This window comes from Hippoglossus hippoglossus, chromosome 5 (genome assembly GCF_009819705.1).
Source record: "Hippoglossus hippoglossus isolate fHipHip1 chromosome 5, fHipHip1.pri, whole genome shotgun sequence".
In the NCBI taxonomy this organism is placed as follows: Eukaryota; Metazoa; Chordata; class Actinopteri; order Pleuronectiformes; family Pleuronectidae; genus Hippoglossus; species Hippoglossus hippoglossus.
Window position 1 is genome coordinate 18,223,682 of NC_047155.1, and position 17,664 is coordinate 18,241,345.

A 17,664-nucleotide genomic window follows, 5' to 3' on the forward strand; every position below is an offset into this window, starting at 1 on the left:
AATATAATATGATTCAAAACGATTATTTATATCTTCCACCACTATGAGTATAGTATGACATATAACTCCAAAGGTCACCAGTTAAATCAGAAACCAGCTCGCTGGTAGCTCTGGATGGTCGAACACATTTTGCTTTGCTGTGGAGCTCCCTAATTTAATGTGATATCAAAACTTCTGCAGAATTCAACTCCACTACCGGCTCGGCTGTGGGTCTACCTGATATCTTCTCCATGTAGGTCATGCTTCAAAGGTTGCACATCCTTATACGAGGTGTTTAAGTCACCTCAGCTGACATTCTGACTGTGCGGGGAGCGGCTGCATGAAACCCCTGAACTCCTGCTCCTCATATCATGCAGAAAGGAGCCTGACCTCGAGCGGTTTGGATTTGCAGTTTCTTTTTATCGCTATCCGGGGGCTGTTACTACAGGGACAAATCTTTTTTTTACTCTCATAGTCAGAGCAACAGAAGCATGGAGAGTGACATTCTGGAGTTGCACTGAATACTGTTATTCACCCATCTCTATACAACAGAAAACCCCGTCAGGGCCTGTGCTTCCCAATTATCCTCGTTTGGTTCCTCATACCGTGAGCTTAAGGACTAAAACTTCACGCCACAAGAACTGACTGCTGCCGGCCTCATCAACAAGGTCCGGGAAACAATCATTCCACTGCATTCATATCCTCACCGGTGACTGTAAAACTTGAACTTTCCGTGGCCAATAACGGTTGCACTGTAAATAAGTCAAATTGTAAATATAATTTACATCACACATATTGTTTTTCTATTGTTTATAATATTTGTGTACTGTTTCCTGTTTTCATATATTTGTCTTGCACAGACACACGACCATAAACCTTGATTTTTATTCTGATTTGTCCAAAAAGTTGAGACCTTGAGATTTCATTAGACCCTCATGAAGGCCAGGGAGGGATCAATACACTGGTCAGGTCCAAACAAAGAACACTGCAGACAGGATCAAATAAATGTAAGAGCGAATCTTGAGTCTGTGATGGACATGCAACAACACAGACAAGCTCACAAATGACTGGGAGTGACTGTCATCTAAGATGGAACCTCCATCTATCCATCCATTTTCCAAACCTCTCTGGGGGGCTGAATGTCTCTGAGGACATTGAACGAGGACCAACAGGATTGTTAAAGTCAAGCACAAGATAGACAGACTAGAGACACTGGAGTGAAGGGGAGGAGGAAGACGCTTCACTGTGACAGGAATGACATGTGATAAAGGTCCCAGGGCAGATATGAATCCATACTTAAAAAGTGCCTTGGGACAGACCGGGGCACCAAACAAGTCGCTCTTAGCAACAAACTTTCAGCGCACTTTGTGCTAATGAAAGCTCAAGTGTTGAAAAAAGATTATCGTAGGGATTTAATACTTTCTGTGAACATACTTGATCAGAATATTACTTTAGTCAGAGTTGGCTGCTGTCTTATTATTGTTAAAACATGTTGTATGTATGACTGAATGTGTTAAAAGTGTCTGGGATCATAATGAGAACCAGGGATTTGAATATCTCCAGGTACACACAGATAGGAAGAATATCATCTGCTCTTGGCCAGAATAGAAGAAGAGTAAAACTGAGAGCATTGTTGCCTTGATGCCGGCTCATACACACAACACAATGACTATTTATTCCTCTATACCAACAATTGTTACACATTTACATGTTCTGCAGAGACTGTCCTTGTGCACACTTGTGTTACTGTTCAGTGACTTCTAGCTGCCATATAAATTATAACAGGGGTAAATGAGGAAAGTCAGGTATGAAGAGCCACAAAGTCTGCGTGAGGAGGGCCCGGGTGCATGGATTGATATAAAAGAATCCACCTGACACAGGAGACTGCTGTAGGTTTACTGTTTCATGACCATTCCACAACCCCAAGCATGTGTTTATTATTATTGTGACCCTGATAACCAAGGTCCTATAATGTGACCCATCTCACTAAACCTTGAGTCTAAACAAATCATGACCGTTCCATAAGATGGTGAGAAAGGCATCAGGGTTGGATGCTGTGAAGCTGGGCAACAGGCAAGGGCAGGAGCTCGGGGGGGCTGACTCTTTGTGTCGCAATCTTGTTAATAAATTTGACCACTTGTTAATTGGATGGTTAATAAGGATGGTTTTCAGCATGAGCTACACCACCTCTGGTTATAACAAAAGATATGAAAATGTACTGTTCCTCTTTTGTAAGGGTGAAATAGCCTCAATTTTTAATACTTATAATATTAGGAACTTAAAGCATAAATTACCGTACGCCACAGCAAAACAGTGCGGTTTCAGTCCCTCTAGGTATTCCAGGCATTCGGCATTCACAATAATATGAGGTCGTCTCGACATTTGACCACTGAAATCTTATCAGTTCATCTTTGGGTCCAAGAGACAACTGGTCAAAATGTAAAGAATTTCTCTAAGGCAGACTTGAGGTATCACTACCATGCCTTTGACCTTTGACTGCCCAAATCGAATCAGTTAATCTGCGAGTCCAAGGTAACATTTAAAAGGATTCTGTCGAGGCTAAATCAGAATCAAATCAGTTCCTCATTGAGTCCAAGTGAACGTTTGTACCAAATTTCAAGAGATTCCCTCAAGGCGTTCTTAAAACATAATGTTCACAAGGATGGGACTGACGTACTGATGGACAGCCTGGCCACATAATGCCGCTGGCCACTGTGCAGGCATAACAACAGCAGCTGTTGTTGTTAGTTGTCAGGATGATGCAGGAATGTTATGGCTGACAAAGTCTCAAATTGATCAGTGAAAGCACTGAAGTTGAACTTGAATCAATAGCACACAGTTGATAAATGATGACATTAAGTGTGTTTTAGTGGAATCAAAACCAAGAGCCTGACGGAAACCATTGAAAATACACTTATTACACAGGTTATCAATAAAACGGCTGGTTTAAATGCTCAGGGTTTGACCTCCGTCTCTGACATGAAAGATGTCTGCCCAGCTGAACAATCATCGAGATTAGTTTACAACCCAAACAAAAAGTTTTTATTGACTTTTTGGCTGAGACGTTTGCAGTGTGGCATTTGAGCGGGTTGACGTTCGTACTGATGTGAGAGTTTTGGCTGCTGAGAGTGTGTGTTTAGGCCTCGGTTAAAATGCTCAGGGCTTAATGGAGATGAACATCTGGGATATTAGGCCCTCATTCCACGACTCCTCTTACTGCCAAATCATAAAACTGCTTTTTGGGCAGTTGTCAGATAATTGTTAACACTCCAGCTGCTTCTGTCATCGTCATCTCGTGTGAGAGAAACCCAGGAAGCCCGAGTGAATCAACCACAGAACTACTGCGGAGAGATTTAACCGGCTAATCTGCTGTCTTGTGCCAAACCACAAGTGTTGCTTAATGCACAAACACACACTGAGGACAATAAGTGGGAGTGGATGTCCTGAAATAGATGCATGAAACTGTTCGAGGTGTTAATTTCTGTGGAGCCCTCGAGTGGTCTGAGAGGAGGCTGTGGGGAGGACTCTGACTTTGGAGGGGCCTTGATAACAAATTTGGGTTGAGACATTCTTGTCGTTCTTGATGACGTAAATACTTAATCCTGTTGGATTTTACTTTTTGGAGCTTTTCTGTTCGTCAGACTGAAAACAAAGAATCTTTATCCAAGTCCTTTATTAGTCAGACCCCATATTAACATACATGCTGATTAAATAGGTATCACATACTGAATAATACCGAGAAACTAAATTTGGTTCGGCATATTCTTTCACAAGCAACATGAAAACACTTAGGGTGCTAATTCAAAGCAATTAAATTCATAAACTGAAATCACTGAACTGATAAATTAAGTTTAAATGAGAAAACACGAAACCTGAAATAGATGTTACACAATCCAGAGAGGATGTATCACTTTGTTGTGTAATGTTGCAATAAAAAGTGAGGTTGTGCATGTCTCCAGAGACTAGAGATGTGTAATGTACCCTGTAATTTGGGAAATTAGGTTATTTGCCTTCTTGTTGAGATTAATATAAGGTTTTTATCACTCTATTCACCTTCCAGCTCTTCTAAAGCTCAAATGTTCTCATTTTAAGAAAGCAAACAAATGTATTACTCAAAAAGTAAAACTACTCTTTGCAGTTCTGTGACAATCATCTGTCCCTATAGTGTGGTTATAGTTTCAAACTAGTCTGACTCACGAATGTAGATATTTGGGTATAAGGCTGCCAATGCATCTCATACATCGTTCTCCTCCTCTTCAGCTCCCGCTATGTTGCCATTTTCAAAATCCCCTAAACACACAAATGTATTGTCCAGCAGGTGTGGCATTCACACTGGAATGATAAATGACAGTTATAACCTTTCATGCTCAATAATTTCAGTCTGAATTATTCTCTCACTGGGAAGGAAATGCTAAAGTGAGTTGTCAGGTAGAAAACAAACTGCACCCGAAAACTTTGGAAATTTTTCTTTTCCCCCACTACTGCCTTGTTATTTCTTCTTGACCCAGATACTAAATATACTCCAGAAATCTCTGGAGTGCGTTGAGGTGTGTCCCTTTCAGACTGTAAAATATACTTGAACAGTGGCTGTTAAAGGGATAGTTCACCCAAAAATTTAAATTCACTCATTATCTACTCCCCACTAGGGTTGTTTGAGTTCACAAAACACTTCTTTTCACTGAACTATCCCTTTAAGAACCACACTTTTCAGATATTTCTTCTTCTTTTTTTAAAAAGTTGATGAGATGAGTGTGTGGTACATTGTTAATTTTAATAAGGGTAGCAAACACTGCCTGCTGTTGAGAGCAGCAGTGCTCTGCTGCAGAGAGAGGCTACTGTCAGTTTTGGGTTTGTTTCAGTTTTATGACAGCTGTCACCAATGCCACCCCCACTATAGTCTGAGAGAAGACATGCACATAGAACATAATGCAAACTGAATAATTTGAGGAGGTCAAACTTTTGTAAGGTGGAACAGAAACTGAAAGCAAGTTCCAAGTTTCTTCACAAAGTTAGTCTGGAGGATCATGGAGGACAGTTGGACATCCACCAGTCTTGTTTAATCTGTAAATGGACTGGATTCATACAGCACTTTTCCTGTCTGTCAACCACTCAAAGTGCTTTACACTGTAACGTTCACCCATTCTCTCACACACACACAGAAACCATTGTGTCCGCTCTAGCTCCTGAGCCATGCTGTCTCCTGAGACTGTACTGTATTATACTTACATTGTGCTATTGTATATTACATCCGGCAAAGACACCGTGTAGTCAGGGGAAGAGCGATGGTAAATAAATAATTAGCATTTTCAGAAGAGTACCTTTGTTTTCTTTTTTTTAAAGAACCTCACTTTGTGCATCTCTTTTGACTTTTTCTTTACTTAGTAAATATTCACCACACTGCTTAATACACAGTGTGTTAACTATTCATGTAAATAACAAATATTCTGGGCACATTGAATAATGGCCCGGACCAATGGGTGAAAAAAACCCAACATTTAATATCTGAGTATGGTGATCGTGCAACATGAGTTGCTAAGGCAGCTTCAGTGGGCTTTAGCACCTGTGGAATTGAGGGGATCAAACACTGTTCTCTGTGGAAGCATCTATATATTCATTGTATTTCTATTCTATTGTTTGGACTTATGGTTTTATTATCCCTCTTTTAAAAATGTTCACTATGTCTGTGTCAGCCTCCATTCTCTCTACACCAATAAGGAATCATTTGTGAATTGCAATAGAGGGACATGTAGTTCATTTTAATCAAGGTTCACAGTGTGAACAAGTGCAACAGCATAAATCAGTCTGGAAGCGGATCTAGACAGTTTGGATAAGGACTGATTATGACGCAGGCAAACATGAAATCTCATGATGAGATGTTTGTAGAGTCTTAACACTCAGTGATTACAGTTCAGAGACAAAGTGCCTTTACTCCTGATCACTCGGTTTTATGCTGATTGTAATGACCTGTTAACAAAATCACCTCTGCACTCTGTTGTCTCATTATCGGATCTTAGACATGCTCAAATCAAGATCTTATTATCGTGCAAAGCAAATGATACTTTTACACTGCAGCTTGTTAAAGGTTTGAGTATTAAAAACACGTAGGGTCCTTGTGAAGCAAAAAGAGAGATTTTGTGATTCTCAGGGAAAGAATTACGCACATGAATGAACATTTTTACATTTTTGTTAGGTGGTTTAATGAGGATATCCAAAATACATTTTGTAGAATCCTGGTAAAAACATAAAAATGTTAGAAATAAGTTGATGAAAGCCATGTTTGTTATAAGAAGCTGTTATTGAGTTTTCCCACATTTTCTTCTTTTTATGGGATAATATTGAGTCGTTTCAAGCAGAGAAATTAAACTTATTTTAATCTTAATTGAATGAACATTGTCATATAAAGGGAAACCAAAATCTCTTCATGTCATTGACTCGCTCTTCTAAAAACAGAACTCTTTCATGTGGTATGTGGATATGACACTCAAGTGAGGATGGAATCCTACAGCAAATGTCCATTGAAAGTGACAATAATGTGAATATTCATGAGGAGCTTCCCTCGAGCTGTTGGCGCTCAGCCCCTCTCAGCGAATCAGCAGCCAGCAGCCTAAAAATAACCTCATCATTCCTGCTTTGGAGTCACATGTTACAACAGACGGCTGAAATCAAAGCACAACCACTTTTATAAAAGTAGTCATTTTTTAATTCATTTTCATTTAAGGCAATCCAATACAAAGCATTTCACAACCCACCATATGACAACAATCATGAACAGTAAAAATCCTTTGGAGGAAAGTAGGGAGTCATGCAAATCAGAAAACTCAGGAGACAGAAACAACAAAGTGGGGATTAGACTAAAAAAAGAATAAATGTAAAAAAGGAAGGAAAAGAAATGTGTTAACTGTAACATGCTAATTAGCTACAGCTTTTGAACCACATGGTGAAATAAGAAATGTTTGAAGAACCAGGCACAAGAGAGAAGAAATAGTCCACAGAGCTTACACTGCCACGTTTGGCACTGACATGCATGTTATCTGGTTGCGCTGGTTCCTATTTTACAGATGACGACACTCTCATTGCACGACACGCAGCCGATCCATCGCGCCAGAATAAACCCGAGCTTTAGGAGGAGACGAAGCAACCGTACTGTCGTGGACAGAAGGAGCGATGGCTTATTCATACACACTCCAAAAATAAATAAATAGATATCTTCAACACAGTAATATTCCCAAAAATATATCAAAGATAGGCTGTACAACAAGCACATCTCTCGAGGATAAAGTGCTGATGGGATCTACATATGTAAAACCGGCTGTAAGCATTGCACTTTACATTCTAACAGAAATCCACTCTTATCTTTTCACCGTTGACTCTTTATTCTCTTACTCTTCACTAGCGAATACAAGCAAATTGCTGTTTTTTTCCATTTTGACCATTAACCTATTAACTAATCGTACGTCTTCCACTTAAGAGCCATGCTTCTCCACCTGAACTGCTTTTCAATACAGGACTAAATGAGATGGAGCGACTGCCTCTCATGTCACTAAGGCCTTTAGTTTGCTACATTAGACATTGAATTTTACCTTTTCAGTGCAGATTATTTCCACTCGCGCCTCCTCTGTCAGCTTTTACAGTCCATTATCATCACTGCAGCATTGTTTTTGCATTTGTTTACTCTCTACACGCATGAGGGGAACAAGATTCATCTCGTAAACCAAACAGAGTGAAGCGGGAACAATTAAGAGAACGATGGCTGCTGTGAAAGAACTGCAAAGATGGAAAAAGTCAAAGTAGGATTTAGAAAAAGTTCATGTGAAAGAGTTGATTCGAGCTAAAAGCTAACATCAACATGCTAACATGCTCACGACGACGAGGCCAAATTGAAGCAATTACTGCAAATCGGCTGTGTATGGCTGCTTTCAGTCTCCTTTGTCTTTTGCACTATTTTCAAAAATAGTACAGTCTCTCCCTTAAAACCACAGTGTTAAGTATTTAGTGCCACCAAGTGGTGGGGTTCCATATGGCAACCAACTGACGACCCATCACCTCACCTCACCCTCCCCTTACAAGCGGGTATAGAAGAACCTTTCGTGGCTTTCAGGTAACTTAAAAATATGAAACTTCCTCTTTTGAGCTAATGTTTGATTTGTCTGTTCTGGGCCATTATAAAGAATAATGGTGATGTCGCATGGCGGACTCTGTAGACCTGCTCCTGATGTAGATTTAAAGGTATAAAAAAACACAACTGGAAACAATATATGAACGTCATCTTCCATTGCTGCCGATAGACCCCTCATAATTCTACACAACTGGGCCTTGAGTTCAAAATTTAAAGTAGAAATACTGCCAATGTACAATAGCAGTTGAATCAAAGCCAAACAAAACAAACAGTAAATAAAGCGTGAGACGATATCTGAGTGATTCATTGAGCTCCTCTCCTTGTGTCTGTTATAATCTTGCTTACTCATTAAATCCTGTGAGATCACTGATAAAGAGGATGAGACCAATTTGCATGAATTTCTGCATGTTTGTAAGGGAACACATCACAGGACTGACAGTGATTGTTGATGCATCTTGAATCGTAAAAGTAGATTTGCTACGCAGAAGCCAGTTTGTTCTTGTTTCTTCACACTGAACTGACTTCACAGATGGAAGGAGGCCACAGACAAAGTTCTGCATGAAAGGCTCCTTCTTTACCCCGGCAGATTGTTGATGTGACCATACATGAAAGAATTATGCACGGCCTGAATGTAATGAAGATAAATCCTGGACTGCTGGAGACCACTTGTGGACTGTATCTCACCAGAGACTTGTAAAACATTGTGGTAAAGACAGAGCCGCATTAAATGAAGCCTCCAGGGAGGATCCCTGGCTGTAATGGTTCTGATTTACTTGTGAAGCGACAGTAGAGGTTATGTGGTTGCTGATGCACGGCGGCTGAGGGCAGTGATATGGTAGTTACTGGGTTGCAGTGTTTCTGAGTTTAAATTAAATAGTTATATACATTTTTGTACATTTTGTTTGTAGATGTGGGATTTATTTTTGTATGAAATGTGGAAGGCTTTTTGTTTGTGCAGCATCATTTATTAGAAACAAGTAGTGCATTTGTCTGTCAGATGTGTTTTGTGTTTGCAAGTGAATGGTGGGGACTTTGTGAAACATGTTTTTTTTGTTTGTCAAGTTATGGCATAGATTTAACTCCATAATATCAAGGCCGGGTTAACTCACTGTTAGGCCATGGGGCAAAAATGTACTGAGGGCTCTCTCAATTACCAACAACCTCCTAAAACCATTCAGTGTCTCTACATTGTAATACCATCCTGTTCCATTGTTTGCTCTGTGGCTACATCCATACTGTTTCATTTGAAAATGCATCAACTCTGCTACGTTTACGGCGAGTGTCCACATTACTCCAGAGTTTTAGAGTCGCTAAATCCCAGAAGTTTGGAAACGCTGCTGGTCCCATTTTAATTTGAAAACTCCAGGGCTGAGTTTTCGTCTGAACAGGCAGAAACAGAGATGTTTGGAAACAATGACATAGACACTGACAGCCGCTTGCTGATTGGGTCTTTTCAGTCACTCCGTAGCTTGTGCTGATTCCTCAGGCTCCTATCACACGACCACAAAGCTCATGTTGACAATTCCTGGGTTCAGCTGTGCAATACTAATGTATATGAATGGTCAGGTGATATGCGTTTTCAGGATTAAAACTTATAAGGAGCCATAACATTCACGTGGCCAGAGATCGTTTTAGTTCAAAAAGTAGTATGGAGGTGGCCTGTGTCAGCTAGATTGTGATATTTTTGATTTAACAGAGATGTATAATATCTACTGAAAAAATAAAGGTAAGAAAACTAGATTTTGACATACAGTTATTATTTCTGTATATATTTTGCTATTTGATGTTTATTACCAACCAATGACAACTTATCAAATAACAAGGTAGGTTAATGCCCAGAGGGAATCACTGGTCGTCTTGGATACTTTTCTTGGCTGATAATCCAGCTTTGGGTAATACCAACTATATGTTTTGTCATATTCTGCAACTTTTTCTTCGCTCCCCTTTGTATGATGTCTTTTGCTTAGGTGCTAATACATTTTGTAATTACAATACATTACAAAATGAATTCCATCAAAAATCAAGAGGTTTAAAAGCTTAAAGTTGTCTATTCATTACATAACACTCATCTGTGCAACATCCTCTGTGATCTGAACGTCCGTACTGGACCAGAACCCTAAACATGCCTGTTTCAGATTATATTTCTCGTTGAGATGCAGCTGCAGTACAAAGATATGTGACTTGCAGAGACAATGACGAGCAGCACTCAGAATGATTAGATATGATAAACCTGGTATAGCATCATCATAATTCTTAGTGAGACAGTTTGTGCTTTGTATATGCAATCACTTTAGGATCATTGCTGACCACTTCAAAATTGATAAAGTTTATGGTATTCAAAACAGATCTATCATATGTCCATGCCACTCTGAATAACATTCGAGAATAAATATACTGGATATGGGGAATAAAATTCTCATACAACATGCTCTTATAAACATTGACTTAATAAAGAAGAGAGGAGGAGGAGGAGATACATCATGGTATGAAAAGCCTGATTAACGTAATACGCTGTAAACTACACACCTGTTGTTTTTCCTCCAACATTACCGAGGCATTAGCAGACTCTGAGATAATCCCCCAAATATAAAAACTAATTACAGGAGGGGAAAAAGGTGCCTAAAAATGTCACTGTATTAGGCACACAACTGACTGACGAGCGAGGCTGAGGTCAAAGTTCACATGTCCTGATATACTTAGAGAAACAACCACAGACAGGCACGAGTTTTAACCACAACATGACCTTTTTGAACCAACCCGCTGCCAAATTAGACGTGAAACAGTCACTGCCTCGGTGTGGAATAGAAGTATCTGACCAACGAGTCCTGTAAAGACTGCAGCCTCTCCTCGAGAGAAACCAGCCAAATCAAAATATCACAGAAAAAAATGAATAAAAAAATGCTGCTCAATTACTCTGAGGATACGGCACAAAACTCAACACCCAATTTCCTGGAGTGTTGACTCCTGTTTGCACCAAAAAACAGTAGGTAGAGAGTTTCCACTGGACTCTGAGTGGCTGCTGCATGCTGTCAGTCCTTAGGGAGAAGCCAGGGGCCGGCGTTTTATATCTGTGTGTGGTGGTGTGTGTGTCCAGGTGGTGTGTACGGAGGCGGTGCCGGGTTGGGTTTGATCCCTCTGCTCTTCATGTAGGAGATGAACTGGTCGGGGATCTCTGCTAGCACGTCTTTGGCGAGCCGCGCCATGCTTAACACGTGGTTACCTGTCCGGTCCATATAATCTCTGAAGGGAACAAACTGAGGAAACAGAAAAGAAACTGTGACACACTGCAAGGCTCAACCATTCCCTAATCAAACCACATTTCATTTCACTAGATCCAGATTTTGATTGGGATCTGCATCAAATTGCACAAATTGAGTCCCCTAAACAGACCTATGGATTATTCTTGGAGAAATCAATAAAAATTTGAAAAATGCGAAGCTTAAAGAACGTAATAAAAAAATGTCTTGATCCACATCTGCACCAAAAATGTTATGGGTTCTCTCCTGAACAATACCACATCCATCCACCAGGTTTAATTGTGATCCATCCAGTAACAAACACAGACAAAAACATAACGTTCTTGGTGGATGGATCAGTATGATTTATGGTACTAAATGTAGAAATCCAAAAGGCTCATGTTGAAGCCCTGATTTTACTCAACATTTTCCAGATCCTGCCAGCTTTAGGAGGCTGATCTGTCACTAAGCCTGTGCTCAGGCTTCCCTTGGGATTGAGTGATGAAGAAAAATTAGCTCAAGGATAATTTTTAGATCTCATCCTTACTAATCCGGCGCTTTGGAGTTTTCCATCTTTTGATTATTTGTCACATCAAGTCAAAATTGTATTCATTAGCTGTCCACCCAAACCCTTACACGTTTAGTAGATAATGGTCAGAACATTTGGGATCGGCCCACCCTCCAATATAAAACACTACAAAGCATCACCACTCACTGCACTCTTGACACTACAGAAACAGAAGGGTGACGAGTCGGTTGTAACAGCTTGATAGTCATGTGAATATGATACAAAGATTCCTACACTGTCACATACTTATATTACAACATTCCTCTTCCAGTATTCTATCTATATGTGGTTGTGTTTCTATGACCTTTGACCCAACACTTGTTAAGGTCTCCCTGTATCTACAGTCAGAGTTGTGAAAGGCAGCCAGTCACCTGAACAATGTCTCTTTCTGCCGGTTTCCCTCGGGACGAGATCCTGATGTCATCACCATCCAGCTCCACCATAGCTGGAAGACAAGTTCACACACACAGACACAGAAAAACACAATGACATAGAAACATATTTTTTTAGTACCTTTAGCAGAAGAGACAACACAGATTTACTACTGATGTAAAAATGTTGTTATATATCATAATAATGCCTTAGACTTCAGCAATAGCATTACTAAAAGAGAGGAGTGTTGAGCTGTGCAGTTGCAGTGAGTCTTTATTGCATGCATAATCAACTAATAAATCCTTTATTGTAGTCTCAGTGCAATTAAGAATAATCACCACTGAACACTGCGAACCCAGCAATTAACCTCAGCCATTTGTTTCTACATCCACCTACACATTCCCTCCCCTCCTGACTCATATGAGTTTGTTCAGATATTTCCTCGTGGATACTTTTCTGAATTAGTACCAGAGGACTGGCTGTGTGTATTAATTAAATTGTCAATTATTCGCTGATGTTTAACTAACTTTATTAATGTAGATGGTATAAAAAGTTTTAGAGTGTTTTTGTAAAATTACATCGTGTAGGTGATGAGCAAAGTATTTACCATCAAACTCAGCTTGACCCACTCCAACTATGATGATGGACATGGGAAGCTTGGCACCCTGCACACAAATCAAAATAGAAGTGAAGGCACACACTCTCACACACCTATCATTCAGCAAGTAGAAAGCTGTGCTCATTATTGTTAATCAGACATCGCTGCAGTTACTTGCTCACCCTGGTAATTTAACAACCACACTAACGCTCTGTATCACCCTTTAACTAGCTGAATGACCTTTTCTCTCCAGAGAGAGAGACAAGATTGTGAGATTGAGGCAAGACATCAAAAATCAAAAGGCAGGAAGGCGAAATGTGAATCTTCAGAAGAAACGTTTTTTTGTCTCAGCTTTTCACAGATATTTTATGTTCCTGAATCCAATTAGCAACCGTGTGAACGCTGCCCTAGCTTGTATCTAGAGACGACACGTTGCCCACTGACTGGAGAGTGGAGATAAAACTCACTGACGACACCTCTGAGAGTCTGAGCCAACAGGGCAGAGCCAACATCAGCAGTAAAGCTTTTTTGACAAGTTTATTACTGATATAAACACATTTCACAAGTTATGATCAGATTTATCTTTAGAATTCCCAGCTACAAAGAGAAATCATGTTTACATTATGAAGTGCAGTCGGCTGATTACGGACATAGAGACGGCATTTGTGAGCCAGGAGAGGAGGTAGTGGAGGAGGAGGTGCCAGCTTCAGTCAGTACAGCGACCGTCCTCTGTCACCAGCTCAGCCCCTCCTGGCCACACCTCGAGTCAGATAACACAGCTGTTCGCCCTTGTTTAGAGACAGTGAGTGAGAGTATCTATAGAATTAATCAATGGAAACTGCAGAAGGTACCAACATATATAAAACATGCGGGGGCTGGGAAATATTTTTGACAAATATAGCATAATACCTTTTGATGGAATTGCATTGTGAGGATTAGGGCTGGGCAACTAACCGAATATATATCGAAACTGACCTTTATAATCTCTAACCGACTTAATCCTGCTCATGTCGATTTATACTTTCCCCAATACATGCATTCACAAACTGTTGGTTTCCACTCCTTTCATTTTGCAGCGGCGGCTCGGGCTACCTTGTACCGTGCTGTGTTACCCTGCCGCATGTCCTCCCTCCTCACCCCCCAGCTGACCTACCACCACCATGTTCCTCAATGTATTTTCCAAACAAATGATTCTGTGTACTGTAACCTGAGAGTCTGAGGTCGTGCTAGCAGCTCTGTGAGGCTGATAACTAGTTAAATGGTAATGTTACCACGCTAACATGCTCACATTGTGCTGATGTTTACCAGATATGTTTACCATCTCATTTTAATTTTGCATGCTATCATCTGCTAATTAGCGTAAAAAACTAAGTACAGCTGAGTCCAATGGGAAAGTTATCGATTTTACAATTGTTTGGTTATAAATGGACAAATATAAAATTTCGACCTGGTGACATTAGATGAAAATATGAGGGATGACCAAACTTTATATTTATTGAGATATTTCACACAAAATGTACACAAGAGGAAAAATGAGGTGATCACAAAATCCATAAGGATACAGTTTGTAACCAAAATATCACCCTATGATCATAAGGGAAAACTTTGACCTTTCACTGACTTCATTTGAATTAAACCTCACCAATAATGTCTGCAAAAAACTGAATCCAGTGGTTGAGACTGGTTGCACTGACTAATAGATCAACAATGGCATCACTAGAGTCTTGCTGGTAGCAGAACATTGATGCTGGGCAAGGTTTTCCATTTAAGGGGAATTGTTAACTTCTGCAAATCCAGATTTATTAGAAAATTCTACTTATGATTAAAAAGGGTTGGACTGGCAATGCTAAATGGATTTTCTTTTAATTCTGCTTGAGTGACAGAGACATGCATTGCTCTCTGGCGGCCCACGTTCATGCCTGTTGTTGAAATTCCCAGATAGACGGCAACATAAATGTTCAATGCAGAAGCTTCTATTATGTTTAATGAGTTTCCTGCAGTCACTACTTCCACAAAGCCCACATAACAAGTGCAGTTTTATCTCTGGCACAAGACAAATGTACTGTGGCAAATCAGGCAACCTCTTATTGCCACAGGGATAAGAGCAGCAGCACATCAGCGCGATTATCAGTGTTCAACACAGCTCCTGTCAGTGCATGTCCTCCCACGCGCATGCACGCGTACACACACACTTGTGTGACATATGTGTGCGTGTGCATATCCGGAGACATACCCACACATCAGAGCATCAAATGCCACCAAAAATAACCTGGCAATCCACCATGCCCTACTTTTGCCATCCTCCTGTCACCCTAACAGACAGCTGAGATCCAGTCTAATGAGACAACAAAACTAAGCGTCAATCAACACTCATTACTCCAGCAACCTGCTCTGGATGTGCTGCTTAAACCCACATAACATGCATGTGCAAGCTTTGATAGGTCTGTGTCCCTGCATAAGTGACACATTAAAAGGATATGTTATGGATATATGTTTGGAGATGTGACTATCTCATCCACACGCAACCTGCAAGAGATATGGAAATCATCATATACCTTCTAAATTTTGTGAATCACCCCTATATGCAATTTCAGACCTCCAGGCCAAACGTTATGGGAGCTACAGACTTTAGGGTTTGTAGTGTCACTAGTCTCCAAACCTCTTTAAAGCATTTCTAAATGATTTATTCTCTTGTGAAACACTGGAAATATTATACTACTAAGAATTTCGATGCCAATAAAACTATAAATCCTGCTCTTTGTTGTCTCCTCTGTGTGTGTCCTGCTGCGTCTCTGCTGTGTAAAAGCGAGTAAACCTGAATGAATCATACTTCTGTATTCATGATGTCATTAAAATGAACTGAATAGTAGTTGAGAATCTAACAGAGCTAACGGAGTGTCTAATGCTGACAGACGTTTAACCATTTATATGTTCATGTGGGTTGCTACGCTGCTTCACGAGTGTGAAATGGTTCCAGGCGACCAGCGGGAGCAATTGAAGGGACTTTGGGGGCCCCAGGCAAAAGGGACGGGGGGGGGGGGGGTCCAGACCCAACATCACTCTTAAAAAAAAGAAAAAAGAAAAAGAAACACAGGATAACAAACCACATTGTTCTAATATTAAAAACAAAGTGCATACTGTTAATTCATATAGATAATAATATTATAACATAATAATAATAGTAAAGACTAAAGTTTTCTGCAAACTCTCACCACCATCCCAGGTACAGCGTACACATTTAGGTGTTCTAGTCTTCAACCAAAGCCTCAAACCTCAGCAACAACAGATATTACATTAGCTCATCGTTTTTACCCTGTGTGTGTGGCTCTAACTTCAACTTTGAGCATATCCTGAATGCATATGTGCATATTTATAAGTACTTTTCACAGGAATCGTGTTTCAAAAAGGAAACAGTGTTTTCAACCAACTCATGATGCTAACATCAGTTTAATTAGGTAGCTGTTTATAGGTGATAAACTTTGCCAGTGACAGTTTCAGCCCACTGTGGGATATCAGTCAGTCATCAGAGGATTCTAATGGTCAGCTGTGTGCTGCCATCACAGTCAACTGCTTTTGTGCCATGTGTGCATAACAGAAATCTTGACAGATATAGTAACATTGATGAAAGGTGTGGGGAGTGGTTAGCTGTCAATCATTGTACAATATGCTTAACTTTATTACATGCAATCGACAACAACACAAACAAAGTCTGTAGAAAACCAAATGGCTGATATATTCACCAGCACACATCCTATTATAGATACGACACTTTCCAAAATTTGGTTTCACATCACCGGGTATTTCATTACCTCTTATACCACAAAGTTCAGCGTCTAATACAAAGTGAAGAATTGTGAAGTGCTTTTTGGTGGGTCCTGCTACTGACAAAGAGAAGACATTAAGCCGCTGACAGATAACAAGTGGAAGATGAAAAGGAGAGAAAAATCAAAGGCAGCAGAGGAGTGTGGAGAGAGCAGATGGAGACAAAGAGATTTAGATCTTAGAGAAAAGGAAGAGATGGAGAGAGACAGCAAACGTCTTTGTATTGTGAGTGAGAGTCTCACAGCACCGAGGAGAGCGAGGCAGCGGATAGACCCGGGCTGTGAGCAGAGGAGGGGGATGCTGAGTTATTGACAGTAGAATAGCAGATTCTGTTATGACTGAAAACCCCCCCTCTGCTCTACCACATAGGTCTGTGTTAGTAGGTGGCAGACCAATTTGATAGATGGCAGTCAAGCCCACCCCCCACAAATGACAGTCACAATGAGGAGGCTGGTAAAACCTCTGTGGATTTTTCACAGTTCACTAGCCAACATTATTGCTATATGTATTACTCATAGGCTGTATATAAAGATGGACGACATGACTGCTCCCCAACAGGGAAACCAAACCGCTTGATCGCCACCTGCGGGCTGGCTGCAGCAATGGCCATAAAATCCCACCTACTCCATGTTAGTGGATGGGACATAGAGCAAACTAATAAGTGAAAGTACGCGTCAATTTTTTAAAAACTCAAACATGGTCATTTTAGGTGTTTTTTTTTATGACACTGATTTTTCCAGTTCAGCAGATGCTCCCTATCTTGACTTCCCCACTACATACCAATACTTTTACTCATGCACATAAAAATCCCCTCGTATGCACTAATGTAAACCCACTCCAGATGTCCGCACAGATTTGTGCACACTCTGTTTAAGATATCCTTCAGAATGAATAAATATGAGGAAAGACTTATATAACCTCAGCACTGGGTCCTCCCTCGCCCGGGATCTGTGGAGAGTAGCAGGGAAAAGCA

At 40.4% G+C, this 17,664-nt stretch overlaps 1 protein-coding gene across 2 annotated transcripts in view; it reads right to left on the reverse strand.

The window, feature by feature from the left end:
- Positions 1-7,298: 7,298 nt before the first annotated feature.
- Positions 7,299-17,664, reverse strand: part of cpne5b (copine Vb) — a 103,986-nt gene continuing 93,620 nt past the window's right edge. For both annotated transcript variants that reach the window (XM_034585171.1, XM_034585170.1), the window contains 3 exons: positions 12,879-12,936; positions 12,271-12,344; positions 7,299-11,349 (listed from right to left, as the gene is read on the reverse strand). In XM_034585171.1, the coding sequence (XP_034441062.1) occupies positions 11,158-11,349; positions 12,271-12,344; positions 12,879-12,936 (324 nt within the window). In that variant the 3' untranslated portion in view covers positions 7,299-11,157. The remainder of the gene's footprint in view (positions 11,350-12,270; positions 12,345-12,878; positions 12,937-17,664) is intronic.